This window comes from Lissotriton vulgaris, chromosome 10 (genome assembly GCF_964263255.1).
Source record: "Lissotriton vulgaris chromosome 10, aLisVul1.2, whole genome shotgun sequence".
Lineage (NCBI taxonomy): Eukaryota > Metazoa > Chordata > Amphibia > Caudata > Salamandridae > Lissotriton > Lissotriton vulgaris.
Window position 1 is genome coordinate 788,461,200 of NC_141698.1, and position 19,823 is coordinate 788,481,022.

At 43.9% G+C, this 19,823-nt stretch overlaps 1 protein-coding gene across 2 annotated transcripts in view; it reads right to left on the minus strand.

Moving 5' to 3' along the window:
• The window catches only part of LOC147688800 (ATP-dependent translocase ABCB1-like), a 205,898-nt gene that overhangs the window by 84,836 nt on the left and 101,239 nt on the right, over nt 1-19,823 (minus strand). For both annotated transcript variants that reach the window (XM_086941716.1, XM_086941715.1), the window contains exon 10: nt 16,029-16,206. In XM_086941716.1, the coding sequence (XP_086797842.1) occupies nt 16,029-16,206 (178 nt within the window). The remainder of the gene's footprint in view (nt 1-16,028; nt 16,207-19,823) is intronic.

Sequence of the window (19,823 nt, forward strand, 5' to 3'; positions counted from 1 at the left end):
TGCTAAAAAGAGATATCAATGTATTAAAACCCTAGGGTTCCACAGCAAACCTGTGTTACTGAACAAGCTAGTGTAATAACTAAGCAACACCTTGACAGCTGATGGTGTGGTGGCATTAAAAAGATATCAATGTTAAAACAAGCTTTATAAAACCAATTATCATACCTATTCGTACATATATAAGTAATAAGTGGTACGATTGTATCTGATTATGTACAATGGTCACATTCTCCATAAAATGTAATTTGGAAGCTAATAAATCATACAAATCAATTTTTCTTCACAATTGCCCTTAACTGATAAGGAAATTGTGAATTCACATATTTTGTAACTTTCAAAAGTAGTAGGTAAAGCTCTTTAGGTTAAAAAGCTTGTATGTACCCACCATATACAGATACTGCACATTTAGAAAAATAAATGCACCAAAGACATGTTTGTGTAATAGCTGCGGTGTGTCACTCTGAAACATTGAACCATAACTGAAATAATGCTGTTCAGTAATAAAATTCCAGGACAAATAATGACTGATTTGAGAAAAGAAGAGTGTGTACTCCAAAATAAATCAGCAAGTACTTGTTTGGATTAATATCCGTTCTTTAAAGTTGTCATACAAGACCAGAGCTACTTTAAATTGCAGTGAGACATCTTTTTAACAATAAAGATGAAAAAAAAAAACCAAAAAAAAAAAAAACAAGAGTGTAGCAAATTAAGCGGCCATGCGCCTTTCTTTTATCAACATGGCCCTCAAAATAAACAAATTATGTTTAATATAATATGATGACAAACAACTTTACTGAAGAATGTATCGAAGAGAAATAAACACGATGAATCGGTGTATTTGAAACCCATGAAGTAAGCTCTACTCTGGGGCCCAGCACTTACAGAGAATGACTAATAGCTAGCCCAACATTAGTGATTTAGGAGCTGTTCTGAAAAAAATACCCAGCCCAACTGAATTTAATCCTTTTCTCATGTGTCTCGGTTACACAAAAACAGCATGTTTATCGCATGGCTCCATTTTCAAGAAAACTTCTATGGAGGCACCCCAACCAGGCATAACCCCTGTGAGCAGTGGCGGCTCCACCGCTAATGCAGAGGAGGGTTGCCCTACGGCCCAAAAGGAAAAATACAATGAATATAACGTATTGTTATTATCATTGTATTTTTCCTATGCAAGTCAGTGGCTCATGGGGCGGGGCTGGGCAGCACAGGGGGAGGAGTGGTTTGCACTCCCACAGTGGGCAGGAATGCTTGGCCGGCTCTCTTGGGATGGCCAAGCAGTCCTGCGCACTTTGAATGTTCCCCAACAGGCTGCATCACACAGCCAGTGATGAACATGCAAAGCCTCCCTTCATTGCAGCATTGTGATTGGCTATGGGGAGCCAATCACAACAAGAGTTGTGATTGGCTCAGGAGAGCCTGTGTGCCCGGGTGCTTCCTGCAGCTGGCTAGGACAGAAGACCAGAAGATGAAGAGGACAGAGGAGAGGTGGCCGTCTGTCCATTTCAGGTAAGTCCTTTTAATTTTTTTACATTGCCCCTTCACCCCACCCCTGTCCGGTAGCTGCTGCTACTGCCTGTGAGGGCATTTCAAATCATTAGTGCTTGTCCTCCACCCAAAGAAGTTAGTGGGCCTGGCACATGCAGCATCTCCTGCAAAGGGTTAATGTTTGCATGGATTGCACTGAGCTAAAGCCAAGACTTTGGAAGTCAACATGTGTGAGTGGAAGTGCTGGGCAGATGCAGAGACACACATTGCAATAACCAAAATTACTGATCTGCCAAGTTATTGCAGTGTTTGTTATGAGTTCTGTTATAAAAATATTCACACTTTAAAAGCGTAGATTCGGATCACAGAGAGTTTCCCAAAAGACAAGGTAATTTTATTATATGCACATGCAACTACTATCACAAAGGGTCCTTGGGCAGATATGCTAAATGTGATTAGTTGCCAATATTGTCCACACCATCAAAAGTCACATTCTAGCATTGTTTTTTAAAATCTCAGGCTCAATTCATAATTTTATCATCTTAGTAAATAGCAGAAAATTGTTCATCACGAAACAGAAGTAGCCCACATAGATTCATGAAGATTCATGGAGCAATATGAAACGAGCATGTAAATGCTGAAACAGACTCGCAATATGTGCTTCATTCGTCAAGAATGGCTTGCCAAGTATAAGCAGAAGTACAAGGGCAAATGAGGCTTCACAAATGCCTGCAAGACTCAATCTGGACATGTAAAGGTGCTTCTGACATTTGATAGCGTATTAAGGGAAATGGAAGCCCAGCAATCTGTAAAGAGACAAAGAGCCAAAAAGACTCGAATGCAGATTGACATTGGTAAGAGAAATGTAATATGGAAACATTTTTAAAACAAATTAATGAGTAAAAGGGCATTTGGCGAACACGTTTAGCAAAGCTTTGAAGCAGAGTATTGTTAGTTAGACTAGTGGGTATGTTAAGAGGGAATAGCAACAAACGCTAAGGTGGTGCTGCGCTGACGATGCGGTGGTGCGAATGTGGTGCTTTGCAGATGCTGAGTTGGTGCTCAGGTGGTGTGCTGGTGCTGAGTAATGGTGAGGTGGTGCCAAGTGTTGCTGAGGTAGTGCGGAGTGATGCTGCACTGGTGCTGAGTGATGTTTAGGTGGTGCTCAGGTGGAGTTACATTGGTGAGAAGTTATGCGGAGGTGGTGGTCATAAAATATACGCTTAACAATCTGCTATAAGAGGGATCATTTGACATCCACTGCACATGGAGTGGCCTTGAAAGTCACTTTTATTGCAACACGGGCTTGGTCATGTGCAGAATTTCTATTCAGAGAAACATAATTTGATTGGTTCGATTCTCAAATGAGGGATAGTGTGAGCAAAGAAACAAAACCATTATTCTCATAAAGATTTCAGAGGTGGTTACTTTGACACTTAAACAGCTGTAGCCCCTTGAATAATCAGCTTTAGTGCATGCATCCACTGAAAACATCTCTCACCCTGTATCACCACCTTACCGCTCAAAGACAAATAGGGACTGTGATGCCCATATTCCAGTGATGAAAAGTGCCATAAACAGTTTTTCAATAAAAAAATGCATCATATTGACACATTTATATTGTTTTCAGCTAAGGTTTACAAGCACTGTGTGTTCAACACGCATTTATATACAATACATTTAAACGAAAATAATTTACATAGTGGCTGTTCAGAAATTCTGGGGTGAATCCAGCCCTTTTGGACTCGTGTTGGACACCCATCATCCGTATTGCATAACACCATGGTACTCATAGTACGGCCCACAGGCGGCCAGCGTCCTGGCAGATCTTCCTTGGCGGCCTTCAGGCCTTTCAGTCAATGTACCGGTGTTTTACAAAGGATGGTCAGTAAAGACTAAAGAGGGCCCCTGGAGCATGAACATTAGCAGCTTCACTGCACCTGCGCCATCGGCCCGCTTATGTGTATACTGAGAACCTCTGTGATATCAAGCATGGCGCTGGTGGTAAGCAAAGGTCCTTTAAAGGTCAGCTTTTGTGTTTCCACAGCAGACTTTTAGGGGGGCTTTTGGAAAGCTTCATGCTGCCTTTGCTGCCAATGACTTCTCAGCCCGCAGCCTGCTCTTCTAACGCGGTCTGCAGCCTGCTCTCCCCTGCATTCTCCGACGCCATTGAGGACTGCAGCAGGTGACCTCACTGGATCGGGCCAGCCTGTTTTCCTCCTCGCCGCCCGCAGAGGAGCTCGATGCTCGATTAAGGTTGGATCGCTCAATGCTTTCTGCTTGCTTTTCCCTCTTTTTTTACAGCTTTGTCCTTCCTGTAGTATCCTGCGAGACACGTTCTAGTGTCCCGCAGGAAGTTGTAACGCCAGCCACTCCCCCGAGGGCTGGACACACTACACACACACACACACGCATCCATGACGGGTGTCACGAGTGACGTGGCCCCGTCAATAAAAGGGCCCGGGTGCACATGCTTGAGGCCAGTTTACTGTACAACATAGCCGGTGTCTTAGTCCATCATTCCGCACCATGTGGGCCTGAGGCCCAACACTACACTAGCGACGAGGCGGGCAGCTGACCCCCGCGGACCCGCTGCTCTGCGCTTCATTGCTTCCTGTGGGGGAGGAAAGGTGCCTGGCAAGCGGTACCCCCAGCACACCAGTTCAACGCCACCCGTGATGGAGGCAAGTATTGTGCCCTTTGCATCACCCAATCACTTTCTCCAAGTCCTGTAAGGACTAACGCTGCCTGTACAAGGCCCCCGTGACCGTGCTGCAGTGGACGAAGGAGCTGGCCAGCCTCGACAGCGAGAAAGTGGTGGAACCCTGGTAAGCTCCAAAGCACCCACTGGTTGTCCCCCTGTGTCTGCACTGAGTATGAAGAGGGAAGAAAGTGCCACCAGCAACAGCCCAATCCAGGGATAGTGCCACAACTCCCCTACAACACTCTGAATGTGCCCGCAGCGTAGCAAGTATCCCACAGTGACAAGACGGCCTGCGACCTGAAGGAATCCAAGTTGCAGGCCAGAACCGAGGGCCATTCCTGCAGGCAAGCCCACATGCTGCCACAGCACACAACCCGCAACGGCAGGAAAGCCTGCAAACCTGTCGCAGCACAGCGCCTACCATGCCCTGCGGCCCCGCTCACACCCACCTGCTGGCCTCACGCCACACCACCACCCCTGCACATGGAGAACGCTACATGGCACGGCCCCGGTCCATAACTAAGAAGCTCCGCTGTCGCTACCCCTCCGGCCACAATCCTTTGCACTGGGCAACGCAACGGTAAAGCGACCTGCCTGACCCACCTGCCCTGCACTGCACAGAGGAGCAAGACGGCAGTAAGAACCAGAACTCAGTTTTTTTTTTAGGTACAGCCCCCCCCTCACCCTCAAAGAGTAGTCAGAGAAAGGCCCGCAGCTTCCAGAAACAGACTGCTGAGGGTCCTGGAAACAGACACACAGCGCTGACCCACGTTTGATTGAAAAGCTTTTTGCTGGACACCACTGTGGATACCAGCCAGTGCTCAAGGAAAGGTTCCAAACTTGGGCCCTTGAACGCCTCGGGAAGCCCAAGAAGCATATGTTGTTCCATCTTGATCACCCATCTATGTCCTAAGCTGTACGTTTTAGGGTGGCAATATCTGTCCGCATGATTTTGCAGCTGCAACCGTAGTTCCTGTACCATAGGACACAGTGAGATAAGAGTCATCCACTCTTCCTGACAGTTTCCGGTGGTCTACCTGAAGTAGCCAGACATCCACCCCGGGAATCGCGTCAATCTTTGATTCTAATGTCTTTAGTGTCCAGGATGGCTTGTAAGTTCTTTTCAAATTGGCCTGGATGTTTGTCCAGAGTGGCCTCCAGGTTGCACAAAGCACCCTCTCCTTCCATCACTCCACTAACCCGGGCCAGAGGATTGTCGACAGGATTGTTTAGGCTTCACCATCCTTGCATCCAAAGGAAGAGGGCATTCAGATGAGGCTCCCCACTGATAGCAAAGATTCCCTTAAGTCTACCCTGTTCCCTGAAGTGAGGGCCACACCCAAATCCCACAACAGGCTTTCACCTCACCGGGGATGTGCCGGATGATAGTCTGAGCCTCTACCACATAGAAACCCCAATACTGTGACTCCACATAGCTCACCGGGGCATACAGAGACCTCCAGTCTAGCACCCCTAAGCAAAGTTAATGGTGTGTCAGGTGCTCTTCCTCATGCAGGGCTTCTCAAGTATGGAAGTGTCACTGCATAACTCCAGCCATCACTATGGCGTGTGGCTAGATGCGGGAGGCAATCATCAAAAGAGGCATCACAAACTGATCTAGCAGGGTTTCCCTGTTGTTTCACCCAGGATTACCAATGCTCACTGCACAGCATGTGCCAAGGAGGTGCAGTGGCCTGTTTCTCAAGGACCTTCAGCGTGGGCTCAATCACTCCTGGCCTATGACAGCTACATCCTACCAACAGGGGCCCTAGGTAACAACGACCACTTGGGGTGCTTGGGCACCAGTTGCGGGGGTTATCCAACCCCGGTCTGAATGTCCACTCAGTGGGGGTGGGCTTCTGGGTATCCAGGGAGGGATTTCCCACTCCTGTGCTGGAAGTCAAGTCTGTGTGAGGCTTATTTCTCGTCTGTCTCTGTAGCCCAGAACATCGCCGCAGGCCCCAGGTACCACCCCTGAACTGGCCGCACCGGTCCTTAATGGCAGAGGTGGTTCCTGAAGTCTCCAGGAGGGGTCCCTCCCTCGGCAGAGGAGGTCCCCATACAGGCCGCAGGCAATGCAGGCCCACCGGGCTGCATCTCATAATTGTTGGCCTTTCCCAGGACCGGGAACTTCAATCCCTAAGCTTCCTTTTATTGGTGGGGTAACCACATAATCTGGGAGGGCACCTCCGCTGACTCTACTTTCACCTGCATGGGCGAAGGTAGGTCATTGCTCCAAAGCAGAGGCAGGATACAGGCTGTATGAAAGTAGGATCTGCTTCTTATGGTTAACCCCACTTTGCTTGATGTTCCCCTCTTTCGACTAATCTGACTGGGATTCTGCTAATCAGGACCCCAGTCTATCTGCTTTCTCCTTTAAAATTGTTATGCATGTACTTTGGTGCCTCCAGATTGGATACTGGGGTAACATAAGTCCTTAATATATGGTACCCATGTACCCAAGGCATAGGTACCCCAGAGGCCTGCAAAGGCTGAAGCATGTATTATGCCACCAATGAGATGCCACTGCAGCCTGTGTAAGCTGGTACTTGCACACCTTACTTTAGATATAGGTTCACTACATCTTTAGGTCACAACACTTAAAAATTGTAAGTCACACCTATAGCAGGCCTTAACAATCCTGAAGGCAGGGTGCTGAGTTTTACGCGAGAGGGTGCCCCTGCATGGGCAGAGCCCCCCTGCAGCCTTTAGAGACCATCTGTGACTCAGTCAGACATGTAGATAGAGGTGCATTATAACCTTGCTGTAAATACTATCTCGAAAACGACTGAACAAAAAATGTTGTGTTTGATATCAAACACCTTGGAATCAAACCTCCACACCGGTAACCGGTGTGGGAGGTATGATTCCACCCTTCTTGAAGTGAGCTTCGTGGGGTCACTGGTCTATCTGGTGCCAACCTTCTCAGCCCAGTCACCACAAAATGGATGCTGCTGACCAGAGACATTTCTGCCCTTCTGCTGCTGAGCCAAGCTTGAGCAGAGGAAAGCAGCACAATAGGCATCCTGACACAGGGAGGTGTGACCACTTCCCAGACAGGATTTCGTGTATTGGGGCTGTGTGGGGGCAGTCTGAGAGTGCCAGAAAGTCTGCACTTGGGGCACATTTGGTGTCTCTGTGCATAGTCCAGCTTAAACCAGTTCTAGGAGCCTTTGGCTCCTGCTCTGGCACAAATCTAGACAAAAGACAGGGGAGTGTCCTCCCCATTGTCCAGACACTCCGCTGGGTGGGTTCATTGAATCTGTCCAACCCTCTCCCATGAGTACTAAAGGGCTTACCTGACTGTAGCTAGTTAGATTTTACGTGGATAAGATTCTACAAGAAGAAACTCTGACCTTCGACCATCTGGACACTCTGGACTTCGCTGTATTTCGACTGGGCCCGACTTAGTCTCCCTCGCCATCCAATGCTTTGTCTGTGCCCTTGCTCCATACAGGCTCCATGCAGGACCTGTGGTGCACTAAGGACAACTGAATCAGACCCTCCAGGATTTCGCAGTTAGCTGCAAAATATACACTTTTGTAAAAATGCCGCGATTTTTACAAAAGTGCCTGCGAAATCGGCACTTTTGTAAAAATGCTCAGGTGGACAGCCGTGTCTCACTGACATAACTTCCTGGACTTACACTGCTTCCCGACTGGATTAAGTATTATCACTGGTTACGTGTCTGTGTGGGTTTATATAGGTTTATGGACACCTGACCAATAAATATTCTTGTTCGACAGCATCACTGGATTTAGTGGTTATAAACAGCCATAATTTGAGCCGTTTGGAAGAATACACAATAGGCATTCTGCACACACGTATTAGGTTCTGAAGCATGTTGTGAAATGTACATCTAAAAATAGTGATCTGCACTTTAGCATCCGTGCATTGTGAGTAAATCAGCCTTCTTCATTCATTGGCCGCATCGGTTGAATTTTTGGAGCTCTGTTGCTTCCACTCTGGTTTTGGATTTGCACATGTAAGACCTACTATGGGCAGAAAGGCATTCTCTTCCACCTGATGAGTGACATTTCCTCTACATGAGACCAAATGGCTCATTTTAGATTTTATATGCTGTTTTGGAGTTGTCTGAACAGTTAGGCCCCATTCACAGGGCGAAATGAATGTGGGAAACCCTCTGCATATAGAATTCTGCCTAGGCCTGGGGGTAAATTGCTCATTAGATGCAATTCAACAACTCGGAGTTTGGATTTTCAGCCAGTAGTTGGAGTATGTGTCTCCACCCCCTTAAATGAGGACATAGGGACACTTATGATTCAAAATACATCCATTTAAATGTGCATTTTAGACATTTGTCACCCAAATATAGTTTTACATAGCATAGGGGAAGTTTCTGTCTACAATAAGTAAAACTATGACTTGAAAACAATAGAAGAACAGCCGTCACCTGAGAAAAGTCACACACCTGTCAAACATTACTACTGGAAGCACAGAAATACAGCCTACACTTTGCACTCTGCCCTATTCGACTTGTGCTGCGATATGGTGATGAGCCGAACATCAGCTACCACCACCCTAGGACAGACAATTCTGCTCAAGAGCAAGAGGAATTTAACAGAAATGGAGACAAATCTTACCAGGGGTGCTGCTATCATGGTGGTAACACTATTACCAGCACGACAGCTGCTTCATGATTGGCTTTGGGAGTCTCTGAGCCTGTATTCTGCTGGGAGTTGACAAGAATAAAAGAAGACAGAGGAGAGGCGGCGGCTAGCAGTTAACTGATTTTTTCTTTTTTTCCCCTTCCCCCTCCCACCTTCCCACCCCACCACTTCTGTTCCATAGCAGCGGCACTGAAACTTAGTCACTTTTTTAGCAGGTGGCTACAGGGAAATGCATGGTCTGCATTCACACATGTCAGTTGAATGGAGAAGGCAGCCATGTGGCAGGCAGTCTCCGACATTGTGAATGCAGTAGGGGTTGAGGTACACACTGTGTGGAACATCAAGAAGAAACCTTCTCTTCCCTATCCTCCTTACTGAACCCTTCGAGCCCCCGGTCCATATGGAAATTGTTATGCTTACCAAACCAGCTCTTGTTACCCATGGCTTTTGCAATACAGTAGCTTTAAACTTGATTCAGGGAACCTTCTGACCCCCTTATTGTCCTTCTTTCATGGCTTTCAAGTCATTTCTATCATGCCGACCCACACACCTTGCTAGGACAGAAACACCGTTGACTATATTCTTAAGTGAATCAGGAGTTGACTTTAACAGATGTACTAGCTCAGTGCTGCATAGCATCACTTATGATAATCAGCATTTGCTTATTCTATTGCCCATGTTTCCATTCACACTCGAATTGATGATTTTTTAGGATCACTGAAATAATATCGAGGGACAAAATATCGACTTGCAAAAATATCGTGGACAAAATATCGACAGTCAAAATATCGAGTTTGTATCTACAAACAGGTAAGTACAAAAATATCGAGTACAAAATATCGTTTACAATAACATAGTTGTAAAAAATATCGACTTTATTAAAAACAGTGTTACATTAAATTAATATTCAAAGTTAATTACTAAAATATACTTAAAAATACTTAAATTAACTTATAATAATTAAATAATAAATGAAAATAATAAAAATAATTTTTTTAAATCTTATTTGTTAAAACACATATATATAGTAACATACTATAATTAAATAAGATACTATTATATTACCGTACGATACCAGAAGTGTAAAAAATACTATTCCCACTCCAAAGAGTGCAAGTGTAGGGAAAGCATTGGATAGCGTAGGGGTTAAAATTACTATTCCAACTCCAGTGGGTGCAACAGTAGGGAAAACTGACCCTGAACCCAAAAAATACCCCTTTACCCAAGAACTGAAAACTGACCCTGAACCCTAAAAATACCCCTTTACCCAAAAACCCAAAACTGACCCTGAACCCTAAAAATACCCCTTTACCCAATAACTGAAAACTGACCCTGAACCCAAAAAATACCCCTTTACCCAAGAACTGAAAACTGACCCTGAACCCTAAAAATACCCCTTTACCCAAGAACTGAAAACTGACCCTGAACCCTAAAAATACCCCTTTATCCAAAAACCCAAAACTGACCCTGAACCCTAAAAATACCCCTTTACCCAAAAACTGAAAACTGACCCTGAACCCAAAAAATACCCCTTTACCCAAGAACTGAAAACTGACCCTGAACCCTAAAAATGCTCCTTTACCCAAAAACTGAAAACTGACCCTGAACCCTAAAAATACCCCTTTACCCAAAAACTGAAAACTGACCCTGAACCCTTAAAATACCCCTTTACCCAACACCTGAAAACTGACCCTGAACCCTAAAAATACCCCTATACCCAAAAACTGAAAACTGACCCTGAACCCTAAAAATACCCCTTTACCCAAAAACTGAAAACTGACCCTGAACCCTAAAAATACCCCTATACCCAAAAACTGAAAACTGACCCTGAACCCTAAAAATACCCCTTTACCCAAAAACTGACCCTGAACCCTAAAAATACCCCTTTACCGAAAAAACCAAAACTGACCCTGAACCCTAAAAATACCCCTTTACCCAAAAACCCAAAACTGACCCTGAACCCTAAAAATACTCCTTTACCCAAAATTAATTAATATTATTTAATTACCAATTAATTATTAATTAACAACAAAAATAAAGTAAATATATTAGCACATTAGCTGTAATTAACTAATTAATATTATTTTTCCCAATTAATTAATTACCAATAACTAAAAATTATATATATAAATAAATTACTGTAATTAATGTAATTAACTAATTAATATTATTTAATTACCAATTAATTACCAATTAAAAATATGTACAAAATTATATTAATTAATTAACTAATTAATATTAATTAATTACCAATTAATTATTAATTAAAAATATTTACAAACATATATTAATTAATTATTATTAAATTACTCCCCACCCTTATCCCCTATTAACCCAACATCCCGCTCCTAAACATTAACTACAATTTATATTACTATTAATAATTTTAATTTTTTTTAACCTTTTGTCTACATATTATCTATATTTTTTACTTTGACTATTTATCGATATTTTCTCTTGTCAATTTTTTTGAGTCGATATTTTTGTACTCGATATTTTTTTATCATTATTTTATTCGATATTTTGACCAACGATATTTTTGTTATCGATATTTTATTATTGTCGATATTTTTAACTCGATATTTTGTCCATTCGATATTTTGGAGTCGATATTTTGTCTGTGCACCGATTTTTTAATGTATTAAGCATGAATTACTTTTTTTCTAGAATACATTTTGCTGTGTTTATTGTGTTGAGATGCAACTAATAAATATAACTGTTCATGCTTAGCAGACTGCTGTTTTATACTATTTGTGATAAACTCTGTACTTTTATTGATTTTCCAAAATTCTGTGGATGATTGAATTTATCAGAGTAGCATACTGTATTTATGATCCAAGGGAAGCATTGTTTTCATTACTGCCTTTTTGGTCACAGCTGTAGTTTCACCACCTCTTTCTGAGGTAGGGTCCCAACCAGGACTGGCAACACTATGCATCCCAGTACCACAGCCTGGTATGCCTCACTGTTTTAACTGTCACAATCACATAGTGAGTATTGTCCAACTTGTATTGTAGTAGCTCAACCCTACCGTAAATGTATTTGGTCTCCATATGCCATGATAATGTCCTCAGCACTCTGGGAAAGAGCCAGTGAATACGCCTCAATTTCGTTTCATCCCCATATTGCCATTTGCTCCTTTGCATGTCCTCTATGACCTGCCAAAACCTCCACTGTTCTTGCACTGCCTGTACTGTGCTACCATGACAACAGACACCAGACGGATAACAGAGCATGTTAAGTCAACATCCATGTCATACAATTAGTTAATCAATCAATCAGCTATTTATAAAGCGCAACATCTACTCCTAAGAGTGTTCCAGCTGTAGGAGGAACTGCTTCATCATCCAACTACAGAACAAAGAACCCTCTTAGAAAGCCAGGCCAAACAGCCAGATTTTGATGCTTTACCTGAAAAGTGGCTCTGACCCAATTTTTGAAGATGGAACAGAAGCTGATTCCAAACACACAATGCCTGATAGTTGAATGTGTGCTGCCCCACTTTTTCCGTTAGACTTTTGGGACCTGTAATAAGCAGGGCTCCGATGAACAACGAGATCCGCTGAAGAGATCTACTCAAAAGATGGTGCTGCAGTCTAGCCGAAAGGTAGTGAGGACCAGAACCATAAAAAGCATGATGGGCCATGATCTAGTCTTTAATTTGAACCCGTTCCCTAATTGATAACCAGTGGGGAGTTTTCAGATAAGGTGAAATAGATGCCTGTAAGGGACTGGCTGTAGTGGGCACAAGATGGTTTCCCGGTAGGCCGGAAAAGTGGGGGCCGGTTTTTGACCAGTGAATGCAGTTTTTGTTACTGGAGCCGGTTTTGCCGCAATGCTGCAATATCGGCCCCCCTGGAACAAAAACTCAGCAGCAGTGTTTCCCACCAGCCATTCTTCACCCCCGCCCAATCAGACATAAGTGCCAGGGTTAGTTTGCGTTCCCAGAACGGCCCTGGTTAGGGGCCCTTCAGAAGTTGTCCAGCTGCTTACATTCGAAAGACCCTGGCCTGGGCTGCCTGACCTTGGCTTTCCGAGCTGGCTGTAACATGGCACATTGTGTGATCTTAGGCAAATATTTAATTTCACTAAGGTAGCTTCTGGAATGCCATTTCCTATGGGATGCTACCAGGCCATCTTTGTTGGGCTTCTCAGAACCTATACTAAAGCAAATGGAGCATTGCATTTCCAAGGGATAACAGCCTTCACCTGTGGGCTGATTCCTCTGTTCCATATCCCAGGTTGCCTATTTCAAAGCGGACTACTCTGCTAAAACAGTTTCCATTGATTTAAGGCTGAGAATGAATGATTATGAGTAAAATTAAGTGCAGCAAAAATGCTGCTAAATTTCCATATTTGTGCCGCTAAATTTCCATATTTGTGCCGCTAAATTTGCAAATCCATGCCGCTATATCCTGGGGGGTTTTACTGAAGAATCTCCCTTGGGGTGAAGGAGTCACCCCCCTGCATTTGCAGGCACCACAATGTAACGGACCGGTCTGCTGCTCCCAAGCTCCTCCAGACACTGCAGACTCCAGCAACACAGGAGGTGGGTTTCAAAGGCCTCAGAGGTTGGTCTACCCTCTCAGTAAGTTTGAGGCCAGTATACCTTGTGGGGACTGCATAACATGAACCCCTATACACTGCATCTATTTGCAGGTGCATATGCTTGTTGGTGATTCCCAAGCTTGTGCATTGGAATTTGTGTAGTCCTGACCCTGAAGTAGTATTTCCATGAAGAAATTATATGTCCAATTTAGACACGGATCTCTCCCAGTGAGGGCAGTGACAAATAAGTGGTCAATGGCCCTTAATGTACCTAGACTTTGCCAAGGGTGTGATATCGCTGAAGAGACGGATCTACACTTTCTGCTCTTCTAAAATTCTTATTGAAATACAACTCTTCCCCCCGGACTGTGTTTGCGACCTCCAGATACCTGTTTTCAATGTGGTGTACTAGAGGAGCTAAAATCAAAAGACAAAAGCTGCTATAACTGCACTAGCACTTCTCTGTAACTCACTAGGTAAATTTTATATTGTGATTAGTTGTTTTTACTTCTTGTTTTAAGTCTATTTATTGGATTACTGTACTCTCAGCATTGTTTAATTATGTGCTCCTTGAATCATTGCACAAAGGTCTATTTTATTCAAATATGTATTTGTGCTTTTATGATTTTTAACCGATAATAAAGCTTTCTTGACTGACTGACTGTATTTCCACCATAGAACTCCAGCCTCCTCACACCAAGTGCTCCGTTGGATGGTACTTTGTGATCTTGCTCTAGGTTCCCTCGCGACTCCTGATCATTCAGCCTGTGGATCCTCCTGACGGTCATATTGAATTCTGTTGAGCTTTTCTGGTTGCTCCAGAGGTTCCCTGACTCCCCATTGCTTTGTGAGTCCCCTGAACTTTGCTGGTCCTCGCCGTAACCTGCTCGCCGTAACGTGATCCAGACTATGTCCTCTCTGCTTTCAAGTTCCTTTCTTCAAGAATCTGTCCTTGGATTCCACCGGGCCCTTTTCACCTTCACGGCAGCAGCACTTTTTCCAAGCCTTCCACAGAGAACAAAGGCGGTTTCCGACGCCACTTCAACCCTATGCAGCTGGCTCCTCTGGGATATGTAACTCTAGTACTACAGTATTCACAGGTGGGGTGGCTCTCCAACCTCTTAAGTTCTGAAGGGTCTTCTTGAAGGTCTCCTATGAGGGTCGTTAAACTGTAAATTTGCAACCATGACTTCCCCATAGAATTGTACGGAGTCCCCGGTCGTATTAGCACACTGAACCTTTCCTCTGTGGGTGGTTCCTTAGGGTCCCAATGATTCTAGGTGCTCCAGACCTTGTCTTGACCCGAGTCATGATTATTATTCCACTATCTTAGTATATGGTTTGGTCTCCCCCTGGAGCTCACTGTGTATTGTGCTACTTACAACTGTTCTATTGACTTCATATTGTGTGCTTAGTGTTCTATCCTCTGTTAGAGGATACTAGAGAGTGGTATATTAATAAATACATATTTTTGTATAACTACTGTGTGGTACTCCTTTCATTTAATTATTGCAACAGGTGCCCACTTTAATTATTGGACAGCATATACCAGGCCAACTACTCACATAGGCTGCCCTGGGCAGGCGCTCTCAATCAAGAGTCTGCTCTGTCACCATCATGGCCACCTACCCCTCCATTAAGAGTTACAATTTTATCAAATTTCCTGACCAATGCCGGTGTCGCTAATGCCCCTGAAAGCATAATATTTATTTTTAAAGTTTTATAGAGCGAGAACCAGACCCAAACTAGGGTATCAGAGTGCTTTACATAAGGCGAAAGGTGAAACATTCAAAGGGGAGCATTGCATACAAAGAAACATAGTCTGCAAGTAACAGGGAGTAACAACATTGAGAAAACCTGTTCTGAAAAACAATAGAAAGACCATTCAAGAGCGTGGGGGTCATCAGTTCTCGTGGCAACAATGAGAAGAATGTTCTGAACCCCAAAAAAACAATTCAAGTTCATGAAGGTCTTAATTAATCTCTTTCCCATGCTGCTCTGAAATATTTTGGTGTTTTTCCCCGCGCTTTTTATTTTACAGCAGAATGAACCAGTCATAAATAATGTGGTGAGATTGGGGGGTGTACCAAAATTACCATTTTCAAAGGGCATTTGGGAAGAAAATAGTGTTCATGGAAAATCTTAGATGCCCTAACTGTAGAGCTATGAGTAAGAAAGGTACTGATACTTTAAAATGTATCCTTTGTCTCTTTTTCCTGTAATTAAAAGAGGTTTCCCACAAAAAGGCTTTCATTTCCCAGAACATCTGATGTATGTTCTCACGCTTACAATGGCATTATTTTGTATGTTTAGAAGTGTACATGAGTGTGGGAAGACACTGAACTTAAATGTGGACACTGTCAACGTAGGGCATTGTGGTTTTTGCTAACATCTTCAAGGAACACTTCCTTTGCACTTTCTTTAAATACCCATTAATTGTAATTGGGATGCGAGTGCAAACGTTTCAGCACACCTTCCAAAACTTCCATTCACCCTTGACATTTCTGCTAATTAAAATCTGCATATAATTAGTTATGCAACTAAATGTAAATGTTCTGAAAAACCACAATGTACATCCTGGTTAGATCTTAACTGTTTACAGAATAAATCCTTATTTTTCAGTTCAGTCTTCAAAACATTTTCATTGACTTACTTACAGTAAGCACATTTCCAATGGTGTAGTTAGATTTTTCTTCAACAGTTAATTTTGTCCCATACCAGAGAGCCAACGCATATGCTGCGAATATGAGAAACTGAGTCAAGCCCATTGATATGTTGGTTGTCAGTGATTTGTTCATGCCAACATCTCTTGCATCCTTTAAGTTCACATCATACCTGAAAAAACATACAAAGAAGAAATATTCCTCCATATTATTTTGTCAACTAATTTCAGCCATTTTCCAAAGTCTAATTTCAACATTTTAGATCAATATACCTTCAAAAGAGAGACCGTGAATTATGTATCGTAGTATAGTGACGCCCTGCAGAGTTATCCAGTTATATCTAATTGCTGTTGACATAATGAATACATTTACATCAATTACACACTTCTAGAGAAGACTTCTCTTGCACATTGCACATATAGACAGCGTTACACTTACAGAGGTTTGTGAGGGTCTTTTATTTCTTTTACAAAATTGGGTTCAGCCGAGGCTCAAGGTTCTAGAGAAAGGCAGCAAATTCAATTAATACATTTCCAGTGGTTGTATGTCAATACAACGCAGTGTTTACACCGCACTACCATTACACCCCTGGTTTTACAATGCAAGTCGTTACCACGACTTGCGCTGTAGGGTGCTGGACTTAGGAATAGTAAGATTTACTATTCCAACACCAGCCTACGTACAGTAGGGAAGGTGTTGGTATTCCTTAGCCTAGAGCGCCCTCCAGCGCAAGTCGTGGTAACGACTTGCGCTGTAAAACCAGCGTTTGTAATGGCAGTGCGGTCCAGTAGGTGATCATTTTTCTGAGATCATTTGGGTTTACACTTGCCAGATTAACACTCGTTCGTTTTCCAGGATACATGGCAGCAGCTAGTTGAGTTGGCGCTGCACTCCGGGTCAGGGCTCCCTTAATGTCTCGCTCCTTGACCTGATGCCGAGATCCGTTGTTTTTTGAGCATTTGTTGGATTGCTGGCTTGCTGGTGGCGTGGAGGTGTCTTTTTTTGGCTGGAGTGTGTGGTTTCCCTTTCGGCATCCATTGCTCTGCGGGCGTCTATCGCTACCGACAATTGCTACCTGCGGTGCTTAGCCATGGGGGGGGGGGGGGGGGGGGGGGAGAGACTGGCGGGAAAGTGTTGCTCTAATTTACTTTGTGTGTGCTGGCTTCTTTTTCCCTTTTTGGTGCACAAGTGCTTTTTCGCCATCTATGTACTTGCAGGGCGCAGCGGTCCTCCCATTACCTGGGCTGTCGTGGTGGGGCACGGGCGCACTGGAGCTCCGGAGATGACGTAGAATTCGTAGCCTCCTCCGGGGCGCTCGGGGCAGTGGCAGCACCGGTGCTTCCGGGTTTTCCGAGGGTGGAGGAGCTCCAGGCGAGACGAAGGAGTATCACACCAGCACTCGAGAGGGTAATGTGGACATAGGAGATGCAATACGATTCCAGGTGAGGGGAGAATCGCTTACGAACACTGTGGCCCAGGTATCACCATCCCAGGTGAGATTAGCCATGTCAGGCTTTGGTGTTTCAAAAAAGGGTAGGAAGTGTGGAACTAAAATTCAAAACCCCAGGAAAGAATCCAACGGAGAGGTATGCCCTTCGCCTGAGCCGAGCAAGGACACAAAGAGTCAGAGTCAGGGGGACTCCTACCGACAATAATAAATGCAATACTTCTACCTTTTTGTACAGTGAAGTCAAGGCAAAACGGGCAAAAGCACGTAAATCTGTTAAGCCTGCTCTGGTTCTTGGCACAAAAGTAACACCCTCACTAAGATCATATTTCAAAGTCTTGCCACAAGTCTTAGATTTGGTAAAAGAGGGGGCTTCTTACAGAGCACTCCCTGGATGGATCTACTTTCTTCCTGGTACCCCAGAAATGGCAGGGGCTTCATTAGTGGCCGATAACTTAGATACCAATAGAGGGGTCTCAGGGGTCTCAGACGTTATCTGCGAGGAAATTTGCGATATAGTGGTATCTGCTGAGGCTGCTCGGTAATACAACATTTAGCAGAAACAACAGCTGCGCTTCAGGAGGATACAGTGTTAGTGCCAAGTAACTGCCAGGTTGGGGCAGGGCCTGTAGCAGCCTCCTTGGAATCCGTTTTCATCTCTGACATTGGATATAAAAAAGGGATTTGAAGTAATTAGAAACTTCTGTGAGTCATTGGAAGTAAAATTGATGTACTTTATGCTAGAACGCCGGCCCTGGAAGATACTGTGGCGGGTCTTTCTGTCCATCTTGGGAAGGCCAAAGCAGATAACACTAATCTTAAAAAAGAAGAACTTGTCCTCTCTGAGAGAATGGAAGTTTTGGAGAACAATGCACGACGTAATAATTTCCGAATTCTTAATATTACAGAGGGGAGCTAGGGAGCGGACATTAAGCAGTATGTGATCGCGCTCTTAAAGGAATCTTTGGGTCTTGAACAGTCAGCAGAAGATCTGGGAACAGATATTCTAAGAATACACAGTGACCCTTTTAGGAGGAACCCACAGAGATCTAAACCTAGGAAAGTCCTTGTTAACTTCCACACCTACTCTCAAATAAATGATTCTTAATCAAGCTTTAACACAGAAAACCCTGAGCGCTAAAGGTTTCCCATTTCAAATAAGATCAGACCTGTCCAGGGCAACCTTGGACAGGCAGTGGGAATTGGAAAGGAGGTTAGAGGCTTTCAGGAAACTTGGGGCGGTCGCACAACTTAAGTTTCCAGCGGCTTCAAAAATGATGCATAACAACAAAATGTATAATGTCAGATCTGTACAGGCAGCTGATGAACTGTTGCTGGACTTGTGGAAAGAGGAAGGTCCGTCGGGGTAGAATTAGGACTTGGTTCTAGCTCTTAGAAGCGCCATCTCTTCTTCTGTCAGGCACACTCCACTCCACCTGGGCTCATTTTAGTCCCCATGCTTAGTCTATACTTAGTACCGGGGGTATAATATTAGAGATCTTTAAATGATTTCTTAGATGATTTCCCCTGGTTCTTGTTTATTTTTAATATTCTATATAATTGGGGGCTTAAATGTAGTTGTGAAATTGGCATTTAGTAAATCTCAATCCCGCATGGCATGGCTTCATAGTAAAAGTCAGCATCTTCTTTCTTTTTTTTTCTTTTTGGGAGCGAGGGGTCAGCGGGAGTCCTGCAGAGTGCTAATCTCTGGACTTGGTCCGGATAGTTAGGGCAAAGGTTTCCAGGGGGGGGGGGGGGGGGGGGCGGTAGGTTAGGGCACAGGGTACGGGGTGGGTGTTGCAAGGTAAAAAAATTAAAACATTCCTCATTCTCTCCTTAGTAACTCTATTTTTATAGAGCAATTTACAGTGTAAATATGGCGGGACTAGACAAGCCTAAGGGGTCCTTGAGTCAAAAATGGGCAGGGCGCAGGGGAGGCTATTTCATTTATGAATAGTCTACAGATTCTCTCCTGGAACGTTATTGGTCTGCGCACCAGACCTGGAAGGGACAAGATCCTGCAATATCTTCGGGATTCTGGTGCGCAGGTTATTGTGCTCCAGGAGACGCACTTAATAGAATCAGAGATGCTTCTACTAGTTCAGAAGAATAAATGGATAGAGTTTTGTATCTCTACAACCCAGAATATGAATATCAGGGGGGTTTCGATACTTTAAGAGATCAGCAAAGGCTCGTCTTATATCAAAGTTAGTAGACCCAGGTGGCAGATGGGTCATTGCAATATTTCAGGTGCGCCAATATCTATTGTTGGATATTATGGCCCGAACCATGATGACCCTTCAGTTCTTAAATCTATTTTTTCCCATCTATTATTGTTTCCA